The following is a 22943-nucleotide window of genomic DNA, read 5'->3' on the forward strand; positions in this document are numbered from 1 at the left end:
ATGGAGGTGTCTCAAGTGGCCCATATATGACTATATGCGTAGTCAAGAACCCGACTATTGTAATTTTCTTTTGCGCATAGGACACGGCGAAGGGCAAGACAATGCATCAAGAGTAAAAATTCCTGATCAAATTCTTTTAAAAAACGGAAACCTCATTGACTGGGTTTTCCAACCAAATAATGGAATAATAGAAATTGATAATTTAAAAGACCGAGCCATATTATGTCCAAAAAATGATCAATGTGCCATCATAAACTCGAGTATAGTCGATATGCTACCTGGTCAAGAGCGTACATATCTCAGTGCTGATACGATTGTTTCACAAGATTCACAAGATCAGGTAAGATTCCCAGTGAAATTTTTACACTCCCTCAATTTTAGTGGGACTCCGCCGCATAAGCTTCAATTGAAAATTGGAACAGTGATAAGGTTGATTCGCAATTTAAGCCCAGCAGAAGGATTGGTGAATGGCACACGACTTATCGTAAAAGAAATGCATCCGAATTGCTTGCACGCGGAAGTGTTATGCGGAGAGACTCAGGGAAGGCGATTTCTATTGCCTCGTATAAATTTGCAGCCGAGCGAAACCACACTTCCCTTTACGTTGAAGCCTCGCCAATTTCCAATTATAGTAGCCTTCGCCATAACTATAAATAAGGTCCAGGGGCGAACATTATCAAGGGTGGCGCTTGATTTAAAGGAGGGTTGCTTTGCCCACGGCCAACTTTATGTTGCGTTAAGCCGGGTTAGATCCTGGGAAAATATACGCGATCAAATGGGCAATAACGAAAACCTCACGTTGAATGTAGTTTATAATGAAGTAATTTAAAAAAGAAAATTACTCATTTAACTGAACAAAATTTTAAAAATGTTATAGGCATGCATAAGTTCTTACATAGGTATTACATATGAATAAAAATATACACTTTTCTAATCATCATAACTTTTAATATATAAAAGTGTCACATATGCTGTTTACTTTCCGTGGGAAAAAAGCCCACCCGATTTTCGGGGGTTACATACTAGTCTATAGTATTATTTTAAAACATGGCGCTTATTCTGACTAAACTACAACACGTACAAATATGAAATATATATCAAAAGAAAGGTTTTGATGAGCATATTTCCGGAAAATTATAAAAATTAAAATTGGTTAATTAGTTCATGAAATATTTGCGTGTAAAGTTATCAAAATTTTCATATTGATAACAGCGATGTCTATGCAAAGCGGGTTGACACACAAATATACGCATATATGTATATAAGTAAGTTTGCTTTGTTTAGCTCCCTTTCTAATGAGCACAGCATTGTATAAATTAATTACATTTATTTTGAGAAATGTAAAAAAAAATATTTTTTCGGAGCAAGCTCCTTGTTATTTATTCACTTGTCAAATTAAGACTAACTGTTACAGAGTTACTTAAAGCTATTGTAACTTATTCATCATCTCATTCACCTGCCGTGCCACGTGATCGTGTTCCCGGAATTTCATGTATTGCCGTTCACACGGTTTGTAGCAAACATAGCGTCAGCAAAAAGGTTTTAGAACGGAAGCGCGTGCAGCGAATGAACTTTCAGCGTAAGCGGTGTTAACTCCTCCCTTCTTAAGAACGATTGTCCTCGATCGTCTTATTTAAAAATAGGGTAGGTCATGTAACCGAAGATTTGAATAACTAATGGTGGCTTCGAGTTGGCTATTGATTGGGTTGATTGGTGCAGCTGGGAGATTCGCTGACGCGCTGGTCTTTAGATCGACTATTGTGAGTGGTTCATTTGGTACTTCTTGAATGATAGCCTTTGACTTGGGTTTTATCCAGAATTTAAAGGTTATTACGATTGCTGTTAGGATGATTGCTAGTCCTAGCATTGTGCTCTTGTTTACTGCTGAATCTGTTTTTAACAGGTTTATTCTTTTTGTGTTGTTAATTTGCAACTCGTTGAGGGCTTCTAATGACAAAATGCTGATGCGTTCTTTTTCTAACGGTGTTGGCTGTATAATCGCTGGTTCTGCTATTAGTGTTGGCATTTCCATATTGGTGAATGTTTCGTTGTTGATACTTAGTGATGTGTTGTGGAATTTAATTAGGTATGTACCCATAATTGATCTCTGCTCTCTTTCCGTTTTTACTGTTCCATTGAAATCATTTAGTAGAATTATTCCGGGTTGTATCTCTTCTATAGTCGGTATGTGTTGATTGTTGCTTATCGTACAAAGTGAATTTTGACTACTTATTAATTGAGGGATGCAGGTACTATTACTAAAGTTAATTACTTTGCTTCTTTCACAAATTTTTATTCCATTGTATTTCGTACATTTATCTTTAATACCATATATATCATTTTTATCTTTTAAAATTTCTTCAAAATAAAGTTTGATAATTTCTTTGTTTCTCTTAACTGATCTTATTATAATATTCTTATAAGTAATGTTACTCGTTAGTGGTATTTTTACTAAGTACAAAATTCTTGATTCTTTACTTATTATATTAACTTTTGCATATTCTAATGCTTCTTCAATTGATGCGAATGGCATTCTTTCTTCTTTTAATTTCATAATCGCTATTTCAATTTCTCTTTTATTCAATAATATTGTATTAATGATTCCAATTTTTGCCCATTGAATGGCATACTTTATATTTATTAATTCTTCTTTGATAATTCTTATTCTACTTTCAAGATTCAATGTTATTTCACTTATTACATAATTATCTTTCCTTATCGAGTTTAGTAACTGATTTCCTAGCTTGGTTAAATTGTTAATTCTTTCGTTAAAAGCTTCATTAATTATTACTTGTTCATTATTGTTTTTCTTAAGTTCATTTAAATCATTATTCAAAATTTCAAAATCCTCGTGGTCTGGAGTACCTGCAATATACTTCCATACCGTTCCTAATGTATTTATTGCTCTCTTAGTTCTAAATTCCTTTTTAGGTCTTATATTTGAAAGTATTTCTAATGATATATCTATTTGAGATTTGAGGATGGGGTAGAAAAGGTTGTTTATGGGAATGTTCTTGTCGAGGTATGTAAGTATGTCCTTTAGGAAATAGTCGTATTGGTCCAAGTCAATAAGATGTATTATCTTAAATGTTCCTTCCTGTATCTTAGCTTGTCCGTTATTAATCGTTATTATGTGATTTTTTGTGTAATTCAATATTTCCGTGTCCGCTAGACTAGTGGTCGTCAAGATAAGTATGATCAACGTTAGTAGTGTGTCCTTGCTATTTACCATGTTGCTTCGCCGTTGCCTACACAAAGTCTGTAGGGGGTCCTTTTTGCCTATTTCAGCTACTGGGGGTCTATCAGTACTCCTTCTCGCGAGGTTGTCTGCGAACTGGTCTACAGACGTGGTTGTAACATGTCCTTTTACAGGAGTTCTTCGTGGTGTTCAGGGCTTCGGATTGTCCGGCGGGCTTCTTTAGGCCGACTTAAGCACTGGTGACGACGGGATTTTTACTTTTTATGCTGCGGGCTACTTTAGGCCGACTTAGGCATCGGTGAATACTCGATTTTATTTTGCGTGTGGCGGGCTAATTAGGCCGAATTAAACACTGTTATTAACTTTTCACCAAAAAAAACCCGTTATCCTTTTGCCCTTACCACGTTGGGCGCCAATTAATTACATTTATTTTGAGAAATGTAAAAAAAATTATTTTTTCGGAGCAAGCTCCTTGTTATTTATTCACTTGTCAAATTAAGACTAACTGTTACAGAGTTACTTAAAGCTATTGTAACTTATCCATCACCTCATTCACCTGCCGTGCCACGTGCTCGTGTTCCCGGAATTTCATGTATTGCCGTTCATACGGTTTGTAGCAAACATAGCGTCAGCAAAAAGGTTTTAGAACGGAAGCGCGTGCAGCGGATGACCTTTCAGCGTAAGCGGTGTTAACTTATACATTGGGATTCTCAATAATTGTTTTGTTTTGTTATCCTTACTAATAAATACATATGTATTCATGAACATAGTCCCAACGGTTGCTGCGAATTTTTTTCAAAATTTTGTTGTGATGGTATTGCCATGATGTGGTATAAATTGACAATTTACTTGAAATTTGTCAGTTCACTTAAAACAACGGTAACAGTGCAAATTAGTAAGAGTTTTGGGCAGACGCAAAATAAAATTTATTTTGAGAAAAAAGTACATACATATATATTTAATTTTAAAATATGCCTAGAGGACGCCCAAGAAGAGTTCGTAGAAGAGTTCCTACTTTAAGTGGAGGAATAGAGCAGGTAAGTAAGCGATAAATGTTTGAAACGTCACGTATTGGATATGATTGGTAGAAGCATTCACTTTGCTTTTCGTTCATATATGGTACAATTGATCTACAATATATAAACGTATGTATGTATTTAAAAATTTTGTGTCCGCTTGATCCTTTTTGCAAAACTCAAAATTTTAAATAGTTTTAAAAAATGAAGAGAGAGAGACAAATTAGTTTTTTATTTGATACGCTTTTGGCATGGATCCATCTACTTGCTGTAAACGCCCTTTTGGCATTTGGCACGCGGTGTGTCGTACTAGAAAAGAGTACATGTCTATCCATCAAATAAGATAGAGTTTTAACAAAGTGGTTGTGCGCTTAAATCGGTTTTTGTTGAAAACTTACATCTCTTTGCTTCCGCTTCATATAATATATGTTTTAAACGATTTCATGTTTTTTAGGTCCGTATTCATGCAAGCACAAGTACATACAAAAAAGCTCTAGATCCAGCATTTAATGCAGAATATAACACGCTTGGTGGTTTAACCAATATATGTTTGCATTGCAATGCTAAACATTTTAAATGTGAAAAGGTAACTTTCCATTATTGAAAAACTTTGGTAAACTTGATAAAGAAAAAATTTTTATTGGGAAGAAATCAATTCCTTACATGCTGCCACGGTGGGAAAGTGCAGATACCGATACCTCGCATACCTGATTTTTTGGAAAGGGTTTTTGAAAATAATTTGAACTCTTTCCGGTCCCATTACTTAGAGAATATAAGGCAAATAAATAGCTCATTCGCTTTTGCATCTTTTGAAGCTAAAATTGTAGAGCCACCAGGACGTGGCCCTTATTGTTTTCGGATACATGGATCAATTTACCATCGAGTGGGTCCTCTTCATGCTAATAATGATTCAAACTCATTATACGCACAGCTTTATATACTTGATACTGACCAAGCCACTGACATTCGACTACAAAGGAATGCAAATTGCGATAGTTCCTTGATGAAATGCCTACACGAGATGATATCAACCGTGAATCCCTTAGCCCGTCAGTATAAATTTATGGCACAAGTTGAACGCGAGGAGGAATAGAGGGCACGACAGGCAAATCGAGTTCCGCACAAAGTGAGCATGATTTTCTTCAGTAGTCATGCGAATCGGCGTTATAATTTGCCTAATTGCTCAGAAATTGCAGCCGTTTTCACAACTGAGGATGGTGAACCACCGGCAAGCCGTGATTTAAGAGTATTTTCTCACAGCTCAGAAACACAGTATTGCACCACGATTTCAACTTTACATAGATTATGCGATCCCTTGGTTTACCCTCTTTTATTTCCCTATGGTGAGCCAGGATACGACGAAGCACTACTACATGAGCAAGAATACAGAACAAGTCGCAGGTTCAGGGTCACACAGTTGTAATTCGTTGGATATCGAATGGCGATTCGAGAAGGTTTCAGCTTACTTCATGCTTCAGGTAAACTTTGGCAACAATATTTAGTTGATCAGTACGTTAGAATAGAGGGTGCAAGGTTGGCGTTTTTGCGTAATCACCAACATCAGCTTCGAGTTGAAACATATGCTGGCTTACACGATTATGTTATGCGTCAAGCAGAACTAGAAAATGCACGCCCTGGTCGCATTGTCGTTCTGCCTTCCAGTTTTCCAGGCTCACCTCGCAATATGAATATGCATTACCAAGATGCCATGGCTATTGTTAGAAAACATGGAAAGCCGTCACTTTTCATAACTTTTACCTCTAATCCAAAATGGCCTGAGATAACTCAAAACATTGAACAGTATCAAGTACCCCAAATGCGTCCTGAGTTAATAGCGCGAGTTTTTAAGCAAAAACTAAAAGATCTTTTAAATGATATTTCAAAAAAGCATGTATTTGGAAGGGTGAAATATTTTCTATACGTAATAGAATTTCAAAAAAGAGGTCTACCGCATGCACATATTTTGGTTGCTCTTCATGATGCAGATGCCATTATTGATGCTTCTAATATAGACTTAACTGTTTGTGCTGAAATTCCGAATAAAGAAACTGAGCCTGAACTTCATGAAATTGTTTTAAAATGTATGGTGCATGGTCCATGTGGCCCACTTAATCCTTCATCGCCTTGCATGTCTAAATCTGGAGAATGCACAAAAAAATAACCAAAACTATTTCAAGAAGTTATTTTGCAAGATGTCAATGGGTATCCCCAGTATCGTCGCCGCGATGACGGGAGCAAAGTTTTAGTTCGAGTCAATCAAAACCAAATTGAATTAGATAATCGATGGATCGTACCATATAATAAATACTTAACAAAAAAATACGCCGCTCACATCAATGTTGAAATATGTTCTTCAATCAAAAGTGTTAAGTACCTACATAAATATATCTATAAAGGATATGATTGTGCAAGTATTCAGATCATTGAACAACCTGTTAGTAACTGCATTAATTTTGATGAGATAACGACTTCCGCCGTCAAACGAAAGCTATTAGTGGATAACTCGGAATGGGTTGCTGTTTTGACAGAAGTTTCTACCTTCAAAATGCCCTCACAGTTAAGACGTATTTTTGCCATGATTTGCGTGTTTGGAGAACCTACTTCGCCCCTTGAACTTTGGACAACATTTAAAGAATATTTTATTGAAGATTTTGTAAGAGATAATAATGTAGTAGAAAGTGAAATATTGGCGTTGCGGGAAATTAATCAAATTTTGCAATACTTTCCCACAATACATCTTTAAAGCATTTTGGTTTGCCGGAAGTTTCTTTTGCAGACAACCTTACAACTTTAACAACTGACATTGAAGTCGATTTGATATGCGCACAAACATTAAAAGATCAGCTTAATCGAGAACAAAAACACATTTTTGACGAAGTATGTACAATGCTAAATGATGAGGGCATATCTGTTAAAGCTGTTTTTATTGATGGACCTGGTGGCTCTGGAAAAACATTTCTATATAAAACTCTTACTCACTATATTCGTGGTATTGGAGAAACAGTGATTACCGTAGCTTGGACAGGTATAGCTTCAATTTTGTTGCCAGGCGGGCGAACTGCTCACAGCGTTTTTAAATTTCCCATACCGATAAAATTTAATATAATATAATCTTATAATCTATAGTATTATTTTAAAACATGGCGCTTATTCTGACTAAACTACAACACGTACAGATATGAAATATATATCAAAAGAAAGGTTTTGATGAGCATATTTCCGGAAAATTATAAAAATTAAAATTGGTTAATTAGTTCATGAAATATTTGCGTGTAAAGTTATCAAAATTTTCATATTGATAACAGCGATATCTATGCAAAGCGGGTTGACACACAAATATACGCATATATGTATATAAGTACGTTTGCTTTGTTTAGCTCTCTTTCTAATGAGCACAGCATTGTATACATTTGGATTCTCAATAATTGTTTTGCTTTGTTATCCTTACTAATAAATACATATGTATTCATGAACATAGTCCCAACGGTTGCTGTGAATTTTTTTCAGAATTTTGTTGTGATCGCAATAATCTTCTTCTTTTATCTTCTTCTATAGTATCTATAGTATTATTTTAAAACATGGCGCTTATTCCGACTAAACTACAACACGTACAGATATGAAATATATATCAAAAGAAAGGTTTTGATGAGCATATTTCAAATTAGTAAGAGTTTTGGGCAGACGCAAAATAGAATTTATTTTGAGAAAAAAGTACATACATACATAGTTAATTTTAAAATATGCCTAGAGGACGCCCAAGAATAGTTCGTAGAAGAGTTCCTACTTTAAGTGGAGGAATAGAGCAGGTAAGTAAGTGATAAATGTTTGAAACGTCACGTATTGGATATGATTGGTAGAAGCATCCACTTTTATTTTCGTTCATATATGGTACAATTGATCTACAATATATAAACGTATGTATGTATTTAAAAATTTTGTGTTCGCTTGATCCTTTTTGCAAAACTCAAAATTTTAAATAGTTTTAAAAAATGAAGAGAGAGAGACAAATTAGTTTTTTATTTGATACGCTTTTGGCATGGATCCATCTACTTGCTGTAAACGCCCTTTTGGCATTTGGCACGCGATGTGTCGTACTAGAAAAGAGTACATGTCTATCCTTCAAATAAGATAGAGTTTTAACAAAGTGGTTGTGCGCTTAAATCGGTTTTTGTTGAAAACTTACATCTCTTTGCTTCCGCTTCATATAATATATGTTTTAAACGATTTCATGTTTTTTAGGTCCGTATTCATGCAAGCACAAGTACATACAAAAAAGCTCTAGATCCAGCATTTAATGCAGAATATAACACGCTTGGTGGTTTAACCAATATATGTTTGCATTGCAATACTAAACATTTTAAATGTGAAAAACTTTGGTAAACTTGATAAAGAAAAATTTTTTATAGGGAAGAAATCAATTCCTTACATGCTGCCACGGTGGGAAAGTGCAGATACCGATACCTCGCATACCTGATTTTTTGGAAAGGGTTTTTGAAAATAATTTGAACTCTTTCCGGTCCCATTACTTAGAGAATATAAGACAAATAAATAGCTCATTCACTTTTGCATCTTTTGAAGCTAAAATTGTAGAGCCACCAGGACGTGGCCCTTATTGTTTTCGGATACATGGATCAATTTACCATCGAGTGGGTCCTCTTCATGCTAATAATGATTCAAACTCATTATACGCACAGCTTTATATACTTGATACTGACCAAGCCACTGACATTCGACTACAAAGGAATGCAAATTGCGATAGTTCCTTGATGAAATGCCTACACGAGATGATATCAACCGTGAATCCCTTAGCCCGTCAGTATAAATTTATGGCACAAGTTGAACGCGAGGAGGAATAGAGGGCACGACAGGCAAATCGAGTTCCGCACAAAGTGAACATGATTTTCTTCAGTAGTCATGCGAATCGGCGTTATAATTTGCCTAACTGCTCAGAAACTGCAGCCGTTTTCACAACTGAGGATGGTGAACCACCGGCAAGTCGTGATTTAAGAGTATTTTCTCACAGCTCAGAAACACAGTATTGCACCACGATTTCAACTTTACATAGATTATGCGATCCCTTGGTTTACCCTCTTTTATTTCCCTATGGTGAGCCAGGATACGACGAAGCACTACTACATGAGCAAGAATACAGAACAAGTCGCAGGTTCAGGGTCACACAGTTGCAATTCGTTGGATATCGAATGGCGATTCGAGAAGGTTTCAGCTTACTTCATGCTTCAGGTAAACTTTGGCAACAATATTTAGTTGATAAAGTTAGAATAGAGGGTGCAAGGTTGGCGTTTTTGCGTAATCACCAACATCAGCTTCGAGTTGAAACATATGCTGGCTTACACGATTATGTTATGAGTCAAGCAGAACTAGAAAATGCACGCCCTGGTCGCATTGTCGTTCTGCCTTCCAGTTTTCTAGGCTCACCTCGCAATATGAATATGCATTACCAAGATGCCATGGCTATTGTTAGAAAACATGGAAAGCCGTCATTTTTCATAACTTTTACCTCTAATCCAAAATGGCCTGAGATAACTCAAAACATTGAACAGTATCAAGTACCCCAAATGCGTCCTGAGTTAATAGCGCGAGTTTTTAAGCAAAAACTAAAAGATCTTTTAAATGATATTTCAAAAAAGCATGTATTTGGAAGGGTGAAATATTTTCTATACGTAATAGAATTTCAAAAAAGAGGTCTACCGCATGCACATATTTTGGTTGCTCTTCATGATGCAGATGCCATTATTGATGCTTCTAATATAGACTTAACTGTTTGTGCTGAAATTCCGAATAAAGAAACTGAGCCTGAACTTCATGAAATTGTTTTAAAATGTATGGTGCATGGTCCATGTGGCCCACTTAATCCTTCATCGCCTTGCATGTCTGAATCTGGAGAATGCACAAAAAAATATCCAAAACTATTTCAAGAAGTTACTTTGCAAGATGTCAATGGGTATCCCCAGTATCGTCGCCGCGATGACGGGAGCAAAGTTTTAGTTCGAGTCAATCAAAACCAAATTGAATTAGATAATCGATGGATCGTACCATATAATAAATACTTAACAAAAAAATATGCCGCTCACATCAATGTTGAAATATGTTCTTCAATCAAAAGTGTTAAGTACCTACATAAATATATCTATAAAGGATATGATTGTGCAAGTATTCAGATCATTGAACAACCTGTTAGTAACTGCATTAATTTTGATGAGATAACGACTTTTGTAGATGCTAGGTATGTAAGCGCACCAGAAGCGTGTTGGAGACTTTTTGAATTTCCAATGCAGGAAAAATCACACACAGTAAAACCTCTTGCGGTACACCTTCCAAATTTACAAAATATTTACTTTCGTGAAGACAGGGCTATTATAGCAGAAGCGATTACGGAATTCCGAGACACTACACTTACTGCGTACTTTAAGCTGAATACAATAGATACTTTTGCTAATACATTGACTTACCAAGAAATTCCTGAACATTGCACTTGGCAACAAGGCTCACGTTCGTGGCAGAGAAGAAAAAATTTAGCCAACGCAATAGGCAGAATTTATACATTACGTTTACTGTTAGTTTCCATAAAGGGTCCTAAATCATACAATGATTTATTGACAGTTGGTAATGAGCTCCTCTCTTCTTTTTGGGAATCGGCCGTCAAACGAAAGCTATTAGTGGATAACTCGGAATGGGTTGCTGTTTTGACAGAAGTTTCTACCTTCAAAATGCCCTCACAGTTAAGACGTATTTTTGCCATGATTTGCGTATTTGGAGAACCTACTTCGCCCCTTGAACTTTGGACAACATTTAAAGAATATTTTATTGAAGATTTTGTAAGAGATAATAATGTAGTAGAAAGTGAAATATTGGCGTTGCGGGAAATTAATCAAATTTTACAATACTTTCCCACAATACATCTTTAAAACATTTTGGTTTGCCGGAAGTTTCTTTTGCAGAAACCTTACAATTTTAACAACTGACATTGAAGTCGATTTGATATGCGTACAAACATTAAAAGATCAGCTTAATCGAGAACAAAAACACATTTTTAACGAAGTGTGTACAATGCTAAATGATGAGGGTATATCTGTTAAAGCTGTTTTTATTGATGGACCTGGTGGCTCTGGAAAACATTTCTATATAAAACTTTTACTCACTATATTCGTGGTATTGGAGAAACAGTGATTACCGTAGCTTGGACAGGTATAGCTTCAATTTTGTTGCCAGGCGGGCGAACTGCTCACAGCGTTTTTAAATTTCCCATACCGTTGACTGAATCGTCAGTTTCTTTGGTAAAACCAAACACTAAAGTTGGTCAGGCATTAAAGGCAGCAAAAGCTATTATTTGGGATGAAGCTAGCATGGTACCTGGCAGAGCTCTGTTGTGTTTAGATCGTCTTTTGCGCGATATTCACCAAAATGAGACGCCTTTTGGTGGGAAAATTATTATTCTGGGTGGAGACTTTAGGCAAGTTTTGCCTGTGGTACCGAGAAGTACGCGAACTGGCATAGTTGATAATTGTTTAAAACGTTGCTCTTTGTGGAAATTTTTTAAATCATTTAAGCTCACAATCAATATGCGTAGTCAAGAACCCGACTATTGTAATTTTCTTTTGCGCATAGGACACGGCGAAGGGCAAGACAATGTATCAAGAGTAAAAATTCCTGATCAAATTCTTTTAAAAAACGGAAACCTCATTGACTGGGTTTTCCAACCAAATAATGGAATAATAGAAATTGATAATTTAAAAGACCGAGCCATATTATGTCCAAAAAATGATCAATGTGCCATCATAAACTCGAGTATAGTCGATATGCTACCTGCTCAAGAGCGTACATATCTCAACGCTGATACGATTGTTTCACAAGATTCACAAGATCAGGTAAGATTCCCAGTGGAATTTTTACACTCCCTCAATTTTAGTGGGACTCCGCCGCATAAGCTTCAATTGAAAATTGGAACAGTGATAATGTTGATTCGCAATTTAAGCCCAGCAGAAGGATTGGTGAATGGCACACGACTTATCGTAAAAGAAATGCATCCGAATTGCTTGCACGCGGAAGTGTTATGCGGAGAGACTCAGGGAAGGCGATTTCTATTGCCTCGTATAAATTTGCAGCCGGCGAAACCACACTTCCCTTTACGTTGAAGCGTCGCCAATTTCCAATTATAATAGGCTTCGCCATAACTATAAATAAGGTCCAGGGGCGAACATTATCAAGGGTGGCGCTTGATTTAAAGGAGGATTGCTTTGCCCACGGCCAACTTTATGTTGCGTTAAGCCGGGTTAGATCCTGGGAAAATATACGCGTTCAAATGGGCAATACCGAAAACCTCACGTTGAATGTAGTTTATAATGAAGTAATTTAAAAAAGAAAATTACTCATTTAACTGAACAAAATTTTAAAAATGTTATAGGCATGCATAAGTTCTTACATATGTAGGTATTACATATGAATAAAAATATACACTTTTCTAATCATCATAACTTTTAATATATAAAAGTGTCACATATGCTGTTTACTTTCCGTGGGAAAAAAGCCCACCCGATTTTCGGGGGTTACATACTAGTCTATAGTATTATTTTAAAACATGGCGCTTATTCTGACTAAACTACAACACGTACAGATATGAAATATATATCAAAAGAAAGGTTTTGATGAGCATATTTCCGGAAAATTATAAAAATTAAAATTGATTAATTTGTTCATGAAATATTTGCGTGTAAAGTTATCAAAATTTTCATATTGATAACAGCGATGTCTATGCAAAGCGGGATGACACACAAACACATATGTATATATGAGTACGTTTGCTTTGTTTAGCTCCCTTTCTAATGAGCACAGCATTGTATACATTTGGATTCTCAATGATTGTTTTGCTTTGTTATCCTTACTAATAAATACATACATATGTATTCATGAACATAGTCCCAACGGTTGCTGTGAATTTTTTTCAGAATTTTGTTGTGATCGCAATAATCTTCTTCTTTTATCTTCTTCTATAGTATCTATAGTATTATTTTAAAACATGGCGCTTATTCCGACTAAACTACAACACGTACAGATATGAAATATATATCAAAAGAAAGGTTTTGATGAGCATATTTCAAATTAGTAAGAGTTTTGGGCAGACGCAAAATAGAATTTATTTTGAGAAAAAAGTACATACATACATATTTAATTTTAAAATATGCCTAGAGGACGCCTAAGAAGAGTTCGTAGAAGAGTTCCTACTTTAAGTGGAGGAATAGAGCAGGTAAGTAAGTGATAAATGTTTGAAACGTCACGTATTGGATATGATTGGTAGAAGCATCCACTTTTGTTTTCGTTCATATATGGTACAATTGATCTACAATATATAAACGTATGTATGTATTTAAAAATTTTGTGTCCGCTTGATCCTTTTTGCAAAACTCAAAATTTTAAATAGTTTTAAAAAATGAAGAGAGAGAGACAAATTAGTTTTTTATTTGATACGCTTTTGGCATGGATCCATCTACTTGCTGTAAACGCCCTTTTGGCATTTGGTACGCGATGTGTCGTACTAGAAAAGAGTACATGTCTATCCTTCAAATAAGATAGAGTTTCAACAAAGTGGTTGTGCGCTTAAATCGGTTTTTGTTGAAAACTTACATCTCTTTGCTTCCGCTTCATATAATATATGTTTTAAACGATTTCATGTTTTTTAGGTCCGTATTCATGCAAGCACAAGTACATACAAAAAAGCTCTAGATCCAGCATTTAATGCAGAATATAACACGCTTGGTGGTTTAACCAGTATATGTTTGCATTGCAATGCTAAACATTTTAAATGTGAAAAGGTAACTTTCCATTATTGAAAAACTTTGGTAAACTTGATAAAGAAAAATTTTTTATAGGGAAGAAATCAATGCCTTACATGCTGCCACGGTGGGAAAGTGCAGATACCGATACCTCGCATACCTGATTTTTTGGAAAGGGTTTTTGAAAATAATTTGAACTCTTTCCGGTCCCATTACTTAGAGAATATAAGACAAATAAATAGCTCATTCACTTTTGCATCTTTTGAAGCTAAAATTGTAGAGCCACCAGGACGTGGCCCTTATTGTTTTCGGATACATGGATCAATTTACCATCGAGTGGGTCCTCTTCATGCTAATAATGATTCAAACTCATTATACGCACAGCTTTATATACTTGATACTGACCAAGCCACTGACATTCGACTACAAAGGAATGCAAATTGCGATAGTTCCTTGATGAAATGCCTACACGAGATGATATCAACCGTGAATCCCTTAGCCCGTCAGTATAAATTTATGGCACAAGTTGAACGCGAGGAGGAACAGAGGGCACGACAGGCAAATCGAGTTCCGCACAAAGTGAACATGATTTTCTTCAGTAGTCATGCGAATCGGCGTTATAATTTGCCTAACTGCTCAGAAACTGCAGCCGTTTTCACAACTGAGGATGGTGAACCACCGGCAAGCCGTGATTTAAGAGTATTTTCTCACAGCTCAGAAACACAGTATTGCACCACGATTTCAACTTTACATAGATTATGCGATCCCTTGGTTTACCCTCTTTTATTTCCCTATGGTGAGCCAGGATACGACGAAGCACTACTACATGAGCAAGAATACAGAACAAGTCGCAGGTTCAGGGTCACACAGTTGCAATTCGTTGGATATCGAATGGCGATTCGAGAAGGTTTCAGCTTACTTCATGCTTCAGGTAAACTTTGGCAACAATATTTAGTTGATCAGTACGTTAGAATAGAGGGTGCAAGGTTGGCGTTTTTGCGTAATCACCAACATCAGCTTCGAGTTGAAACATATGCTGGCTTACACGATTATGTTATGCGTCAAGCAGAACTAGAAAATGCACGCCCTGGTCGCATTGTCGTTCTGCCTTCCAGTTTTCCAGGCTCACCTCGCAATATGAATATGCATTACCAAGATGCCATGGCTATTGTTAGAAAACATGGAAAGCTGTCACTTTTCATAACTTTTACCTCTAATCCAAAATGGCCTGAGATAACTCAAAACATTGAACAGTATCAAGTACCCCAAATGCGTCCTGAGTTAATAGCGCGAGTTTTTAAGCAAAAACTAAAAGATCTTTTAAATGATATTTCAAAAAAGCATGTATTTGGAAGGGTGAAATATTTTCTATACGTAATAGAATTTCAAAAAAGAGGTCTACCGCATGCACATATTTTGGTTGCTCTTCATGATGCAGATGCCATTATTGATGCTTCTAATATAGACTTGGCTGTTTGTGCTGAAATTCCAAATAAAGAAACTGAGCCTGAACTTCATGAAATTGTTTTAAAATGTATGGTGCATGGTCCATGTGGCCCACTTAATCCTTCATCGCCTTGCATGTCTGAATCTGGAGAATGCACAAAAAAATATCCAAAACTATTTCAAGAAGTTACTTTGCAAGATGTCAATGGGTATCCCCAGTATCGTCGCCGCGATGACGGGAGCAAAGTTTTAGTTCGAGTCAATCAAAACCAAATTGAATTAGATAATCGATGGATCGTACCATATAATAAATACTTAACAAAAAAATATGCCGCTCACATCAATGTTGAAATATGTTCTTCAATCAAAAGTGTTAAGTACCTACATAAATATATCTATAAAGGATATGATTGTGCAAGTATTCAGATCATTGAACAACCTGGTAGTAACTGCATTAATTTTGATGAGATAACGACTTTTGTAGATGCTAGGTATGTAAGCGCACCAGAAGCGTGTTGGAGACTTTTTGAATTTCCAATGCAGGAAAAATCACACACAGTAAAACCTCTTGCGGTACACCTTCCAAATTTACAAAATATTTACTTTCGTGACGACAGGGCTATTATAGCAGAAGCGATTACGGAATTCCGAGACACTACACTTACTGCGTACTTTAAGCTGAATACAATAGATACTTTTGCTAATACATTGACTTACCAAGAAATTCCTGAACATTGCACTTGGCAACAAGGCTCACGTTCGTGGCAGAGAAGAAAAAATTTAGCCAACGCAATAGGCAGAATTTATACATTACGTTTACTGTTAGTTTCCATAAAGGGTCCTAAATCATACAATGATTTATTGACAGTTGGTAATGAGCTCCTCTCTTCTTTTTGGGAATCGGCCGTCAAACGAAAGCTATTAGTGGATAACTCGGAATGGGTTGCTGTTTTGACAGAAGTTTCTACCTTCAAAATGCCCTCACAGTTAAGACGTATTTTTGCCATGATTTGCGTGTTTGGAGAACCTACTTCGCCCCTTGAACTTTGGACAACATTTAAAGAAGATTTTATTGAAGATTTTGTAAGAGATAATAATGTAGTAGAAAGTGAAATATTGGCGTTGCGGGAAATTAATCAAATTTTACAATACTTTCCCACAATACATCTTTAAAACATTTTGGTTTGCCGGAAGTTTCTTTTGCAGACAACCTTACAACTTTAACAACTGACATTGAAGTCGATTTGATATGCGCACAAACATTAAAAGATCAGCTTAATCGAGAACAAAAACACATTTTTAACGAAGTGTGTACAATGCTAAATGATGAGGGTATATCTGTTAAAGCTGTTTTTATTGATGGACCTGGTGGCTCTGGAAAAACATTTCTATATAAAACTCTTACTCACTATATTCGTGGTATTGGAGAAACAGTGATTACCGTAGCTTGGACAGGTATAGCTTCAATTTTGTTGCCAGGCGGGCGAACTGCTCACAGCGTTTTTAAATTTCCCATACCGATAAAAATTAATATAATATAATCTTATAATCTATAGTATTATTTTAAAACATGGCGCTTATTCTGACTAAACTACAACACGAACAGATATGAAATATATATCAAAAGAAAGGTTTTGATGAGCATATTTCCGGAAAATTATAAAAATTAAAATTGGTTAATTAGTTCATGAAATATTTGCGTGTAAAGTTATCAAAATTTTCATATTGATAACAGCGATGTCTATGCAAAGCGGGTTGACACACAAATATACGCATATATGTATATGAGTACGTTTGCTTTGTTTAGCTCCCTTTCTAATGAGCACAGCATTGTATACATTTGGATTCTCAATAATTGTTTTGCTTTGTTATCCTTACTAATAAATACATATGTATTCATGAACATAGTCCCAACGGTTGCTGTGAATTTTTTTCAGAATTTTGTTGTGATAGCAATAATCTTCTTCTTTTATCTTCTTCTATAGTATCTATAGTATTATTTTAAAACATGGCGCTTATTCTGACTAAACTACAACACGTACAGATATGAAATATATATCAAAAGAAAGGTTTTGATGAGCATATTTCCGGAAAATTATAAAAATTAAAATTGGTTAATTTGTTCATGAAATATTTGCGTGTAAAATTATCAAAATTTTCATATTGTTAACAGCGATGTCTATGCAAAGCGGGATGACACACAAACGCATATGTATGTATATATGAGTACGTTTGCTTTGTTTAGCTCTCTTTCTAATGAGCACAGCATTGTATACATTTGGATTCTCAATAATTGTTTTGCTTTGTTATCCTTACTAATAAATACATATGTATTCATGAACATAGTCCCAACGGTTGCTGTGAATTTTTTTCAGAATTTTGTTGTGATCGCAATAATCTTCTTGTTTTATCTTCTTCTATAGTATTATTTTATTATTTTAAAACATGGCGCTTATTCTGACTTAACTACAATATGTACAGATATGAAATATATTATATATCAAAAGAAAGGTTTTGATGAGCATATTTCCGGAAAATTATAAAAATTAAAATTGGTTAATTTGTTCATGAAATATTTGCGTGTAAAGTTATCAAAATTTTCATATTGATAACAGCGATGTCTGTGCAAAGCGGGATGACACACAAACGCATATGTATATATGAGTACGTTTGCTTTGTTTAGCTCTCTTTCTAATGAGCACAGCATTGTATACATTTGGATTCTCAATAATTGTTTTGTTTTGTTATCCTTACTAATAAATACATATGTATTCATGAACATAGTCCCAACGGTTGCTGCGAATTTTTTTCAAAATTTTGTTGTGATGGTATTGCCATGATGTGGTATAAATTGACAATTTACTTGAAATTTGTCAGTTCACTTAAAACAACGGTAACAGTGCAAATTAATAAGAGTTTTGGGCAGACGCAAAATAGAATTTATTTTGAGAAAAAAGTGCATACATACATATTTAATTTTAAAATATGCCTAGAGGACGCCCAAGAAGAGTTCGTAGAAGAGTTACTACTTTAAGTGGAGGAATAGAGCAGGTAAGTAAGTGATAAATGTTTGAAACGTCACGTATTGGATATGATTGGTAGAAGCATCCACTTTTGTTTTCGTTCATATATGGTACAATTGATCTACAATATATAAACGTATGTATGTATTTAAAAATTTTGTGTCCGCTTGATCCTTTTTGCAAAACTCAAAATTTTAAATAGTTTTAAAAAATGAAGAGAGAGAGACAAATTAGTTTTTTATTTGATACGCTTTTGGCATGGATCCATCTACTTGCTGTAAACGCCCTTTTGGCATTTGGTACGCGATGTGTCGTACTAGAAAAGAGTACATGTCTATCCTTCAAATAAGATAGAGTTTCAACAAAGTGGTTGTGCGCTTAAATCGGTTTTTGTTGAAAACTTACATCTCTTTGCTTCCGCTTCATATAATATATGTTTTAAACGATTTCATGTTTTTTAGGTCCGTATTCATGCAAGCACAAGTACATACAAAAAAGCTCTAGATCCAGCATTTGATGCAGAATATAACACGCTTGGTGGTTTAACCAGTATATGTTTGCATTGCAATGCTAAACATTTTAAATGTGAAAAGGTAACTTTCCATTATTGAAAAACTTTGGTAAACTTGATAAAGAAAAATTTTTTATAGGGAAGAAATCAATGCCTTATATGCTGCCACGGTGGGAAAGTGCAGATACCGATACCTCGCATACCTGATTTTTTGGAAACGGTTTTTGAAAATAATTTGAACTCTTTCCGGTCCCATTACTTAGAGAATATAAGACAAATAAATAGCTCATTCGCTTTTGCATCTTTTGAAGCTAAAATTGTAGAGCCACCAGGACGTGGCCCTTATTGTTTTCGGATACATGGATCAATTTACCATCGAGTGGGTCCTCTTCATGCTAATAATGATTCAAACTCATTATACGCACAGCTTTATATACTTGATACTGACCAAGCCACTGACATTCGACTACAGAGGAATGCAAATTGCGATAGTTCCTTGATGAAATGCCTACACGAGATGATATCAAAAGTGAATCCCTTAGCCCGTCAGTATAAATTTATGGCACAAGTTGAACGCGAGGAGGAACAGAGGGCACGACAGGCAAATCGAGTTCCGCACAAAGTGAACATGATTTTCTTCAGTAGTCATGCGAATCGGCGTTATAATTTGCCTAACTGCTCAGAAACTGCAGCCGTTTTCACAACTGAGGATGGTGAACCACCGGCAAGCCGTGATTTAAGAGTATTTTCTCACAGCTCAGAAACACAGTATTGCACCACGATTTCAACTTTACATAGATTATGCGATCCCTTGGTTTACCCTCTTTTATTTCCCTATGGTGAGCCAGGATACGATGAAGCACTACTACATGAGCAAGAATACAGAACAAGTCGCAGGTTCAGGGTCACACAGTTGCAATTCGTTGGATATCGAATGGCGATTCGAGGTTTCAGCTTACTTCATGCTTCAGGTAAACTTTGGCAACAATATTTAGTTGATCAGTACGTTAGAATAGAGGGTGCAAGGTTGGCGTTTTTGCGTAATCACCAACATCAGCTTCGAGTTGAAACATATGCTGGCTTACACGATTATGTTATGCGTCAAGCAGAACTAGAAAATGCACGCCCTGGTCGCATTGTCGTTCTGCCTTCCAGTTTTCTGGGCTCACCTCGCAATATGAATATGCATTACCAAGATGCCATGGCTATTGTTAGAAAACATGGAAAGCCGTCACTTTTCATAACTTTTACCTCTAATCCAAAATTGCCTGAGATAACTCAAAACATTGAACAGTATCAAGTACCCCAAATGCGTCCTGAGTTAATAGCGCGAGTTTTTAAGCAAAAACTAAAAGATCTTTTAAATGATATTTCAAAAAAGCATGTATTTGGAAGGGTGAAATATTTTCTATACGTAATAGAATTTCAAAAAAGAGGTCTACCGCATGCACATATTTTGGTTGCTCTTCATGATGCAGATGTCATTATTGATGCTTCTAATATAGACTTGGCTGTTTGTGCTGAAATTCCGAATAAAGAAACTGAGCCTGAACTTCATGAAATTGTTTTAAAATGTATGGTGCATGGTCCATGTGGCCCACTTAATCCTTCATCGCCTTGCATGTCTGAATCTGGAGAATGCACAAAAAAATATCCAAAACTATTTCAAGAAGTTACTTTGCAAGATGTCAATGGGTATCCCCAGTATCGTCGCCGCGATGACGGGAGCAAAGTTTTAGTTCGAGTCAATCAAAACCAAATTGAATTAGATAATCGATGGATCGTACCATATAATAAATACTTAACAAAAAAATATGCCGCTCACATCAATGTTGAAATATGTTCTTCAATCAAAAGTGTTAAGTACCTACATAAATATATCTATAAAGGATATGATTGTGCAAGTATTCAGATCATTGAACAACCTGGTAGTAACTGCATTAATTTTGATGAGATAACGACTTTTGTAGATGCTAGGTATGTAAGCGCACCAGAAGCGTGTTGGAGACTTTTTGAATTTCCAATGCAGGAAAAATCACACACAGTAAAACCTCTTGCGGTACACCTTCCAAATTTACAAAATATTTACTTTCGTGAAGACAGGGCTATTATAGCAGAAGCGATTACGGAATTCCGAGACACTACACTTACTGCGTACTTTAAGCTGAATACAATAGATACTTTTGCTAATACATTGACTTACCAAGAAATTCCTGAACATTGCACTTGGCAACAAGGCTCACGTTCGTGGCAGAGAAGAAAAAATTTAGCCAACGCAATAGGCAGAATTTATACGGTCGATCCCAAGGATCGAGAACGATTTACATTACGTTTACTGTTAGTTTCCATAAAGGGTCCTAAATCATACAATGATTTATTGACAGTTGGTAATGAGCTCCTCTCTTCTTTTTGGGAATCGGCCGTCAAACGAAAGCTATTAGTGGATAACTCGGAATGGGTTGCTGTTTTGACAGAAGTTTCTACCTTCAAAATGCCCTCACAGTTAAGACGTATTTTTGCCATGATTTGCGTGTTTGGAGAACCTACTTCGCCCCTTGAACTTTGGACAACATTTAAAGAATATTTTATTGAAGATTTTGTAAGAGATAATAATGTAGTAGAAAGTGAAATATTGGCGTTGCGGGAAATTAATCAAATTTTACAATACTTTCCCACAATACATCTTTAAAACATTTTGGTTTGCCGGAAGTTTCTTTTGCAGACAACCTTACAACTTTAACAACTGACATTGAAGTCGATTTGATATGCGCACAAACATTAAAAGATCAGCTTAATCGAGAACAAAAACACATTTTTAACGAAGTGTGTACAATGCTAAATGATGAGGGTATATCTGTTAAAGCTGTTTTTATTGATGGACCTGGTGGCTCTGGAAAAACATTTCTATATAAAACTCTTACTCACTATATTACCCACTACAGGTATAGCGTTTTTAAATTTCCCATACCGTTGACTGAATCGTCAGTTTCTTTGGTAAAACCAAACACTAAAGTTGGTCAGGCATTAAAGGCAGCAAAAGCTATTATTTGGGATGAAGCTAGCATGGTACCTGGCAGAGCTCTGTTGTGTTTAGATCGTCTTTTGCGCGATATTCACCAAAATGAGACGCCTTTTGGTGGGAAAATTATTATTCTGGGTGGAGACTTTAGGCAAGTTTTGCCTGTGGTACCGAGAAGTACGCGAACTGGCATAGTTGATAATTGTTTAAAACGTTGCTCTTTGTGGAAATTTTTTAAATCATTTAAGCTCACAATCAATATGCGTAGTCAAGAACCCGACTATTGTAATTTTCTTTTGCGCATAGGACACGGCGAAGGGCAAGACAATGTATCAAGAGTAAAAATTCCTGATCAAATTCTTTAAAAAAACGGAAACCTCATTGACTAGGTTTTCCAACCAAATAATGCAATAATAGAAATTGATAATTTAAAAGACCGAGCCATATTATGTCCAAAAAATGATCAATGTGCCATCATAAACTCGAGTATAGTCGATATGCCACCTGGTCAAGAGCGTACATATCTCAGCGCTGATACGATTGTTTCACAAGATTCACAAGATCAGGTAAGATTCCCAGTGGAATTTTTACACTCCCTCAATTTTAGTGGGACTCCGCCGCATAAGCTTCAATTGAAAATTGGAACAGTGATAATGTTGATTCGCAATTTAAGCCCAGCAGAAGGATTGGTGAATGGCACACGACTTATCGTAAAAGAAATGCATCCGAATTGCTTGCACGCGGAAGTGTTATGCGGAGAGACTCAGGGAAGGCGATTTCTATTGCCTCGTATAAATTTGCAGCCGAGCGAAACCACACTTCCCTTTACGTTGAAGCGTCGCCGATTTCCAATTATAATAGGCTTCGCCATAACTATAAATAAGGCCCAGGGGCGAACATTATCAAGGGTGGGGCTTCATTTAAAGGAGGATTGCTTTGCC

General features: G+C 35.9%; 1 protein-coding gene and 2 pseudogenes across 1 annotated transcript; all 3 read left to right on the plus strand.

Annotated features, from left to right (window-relative positions):
- Positions 1 to 271: 271 nt before the first annotated feature.
- Positions 272 to 5638, plus strand: LOC129250800 (uncharacterized; annotated as a pseudogene).
- A 180-nt stretch (positions 5639 to 5818) lies between these two features.
- LOC129250801 (uncharacterized) lies at positions 5819 to 11877 on the plus strand (annotated as a pseudogene).
- A 155-nt stretch (positions 11878 to 12032) lies between these two features.
- Positions 12033 to 22627, plus strand: LOC129250802 (uncharacterized). Its single transcript, XM_054890389.1, has 8 exons — positions 12033 to 12101; positions 13911 to 14042; positions 14100 to 15173; positions 18934 to 19065; positions 19123 to 20303; positions 21926 to 22119; positions 22438 to 22568; positions 22610 to 22627. The coding sequence occupies exons 1-8, from the start codon at positions 12033 to 12035 to the stop codon at positions 22625 to 22627; spliced, it is 2931 nt and encodes a 976-aa protein (XP_054746364.1).
- The last annotated feature ends 316 nt before the right edge of the window (positions 22628 to 22943 follow it).

Source organism: Anastrepha obliqua, chromosome 6, assembly GCF_027943255.1.
Source record: "Anastrepha obliqua isolate idAnaObli1 chromosome 6, idAnaObli1_1.0, whole genome shotgun sequence".
NCBI lineage: Eukaryota > Metazoa > Arthropoda > Insecta > Diptera > Tephritidae > Anastrepha > Anastrepha obliqua.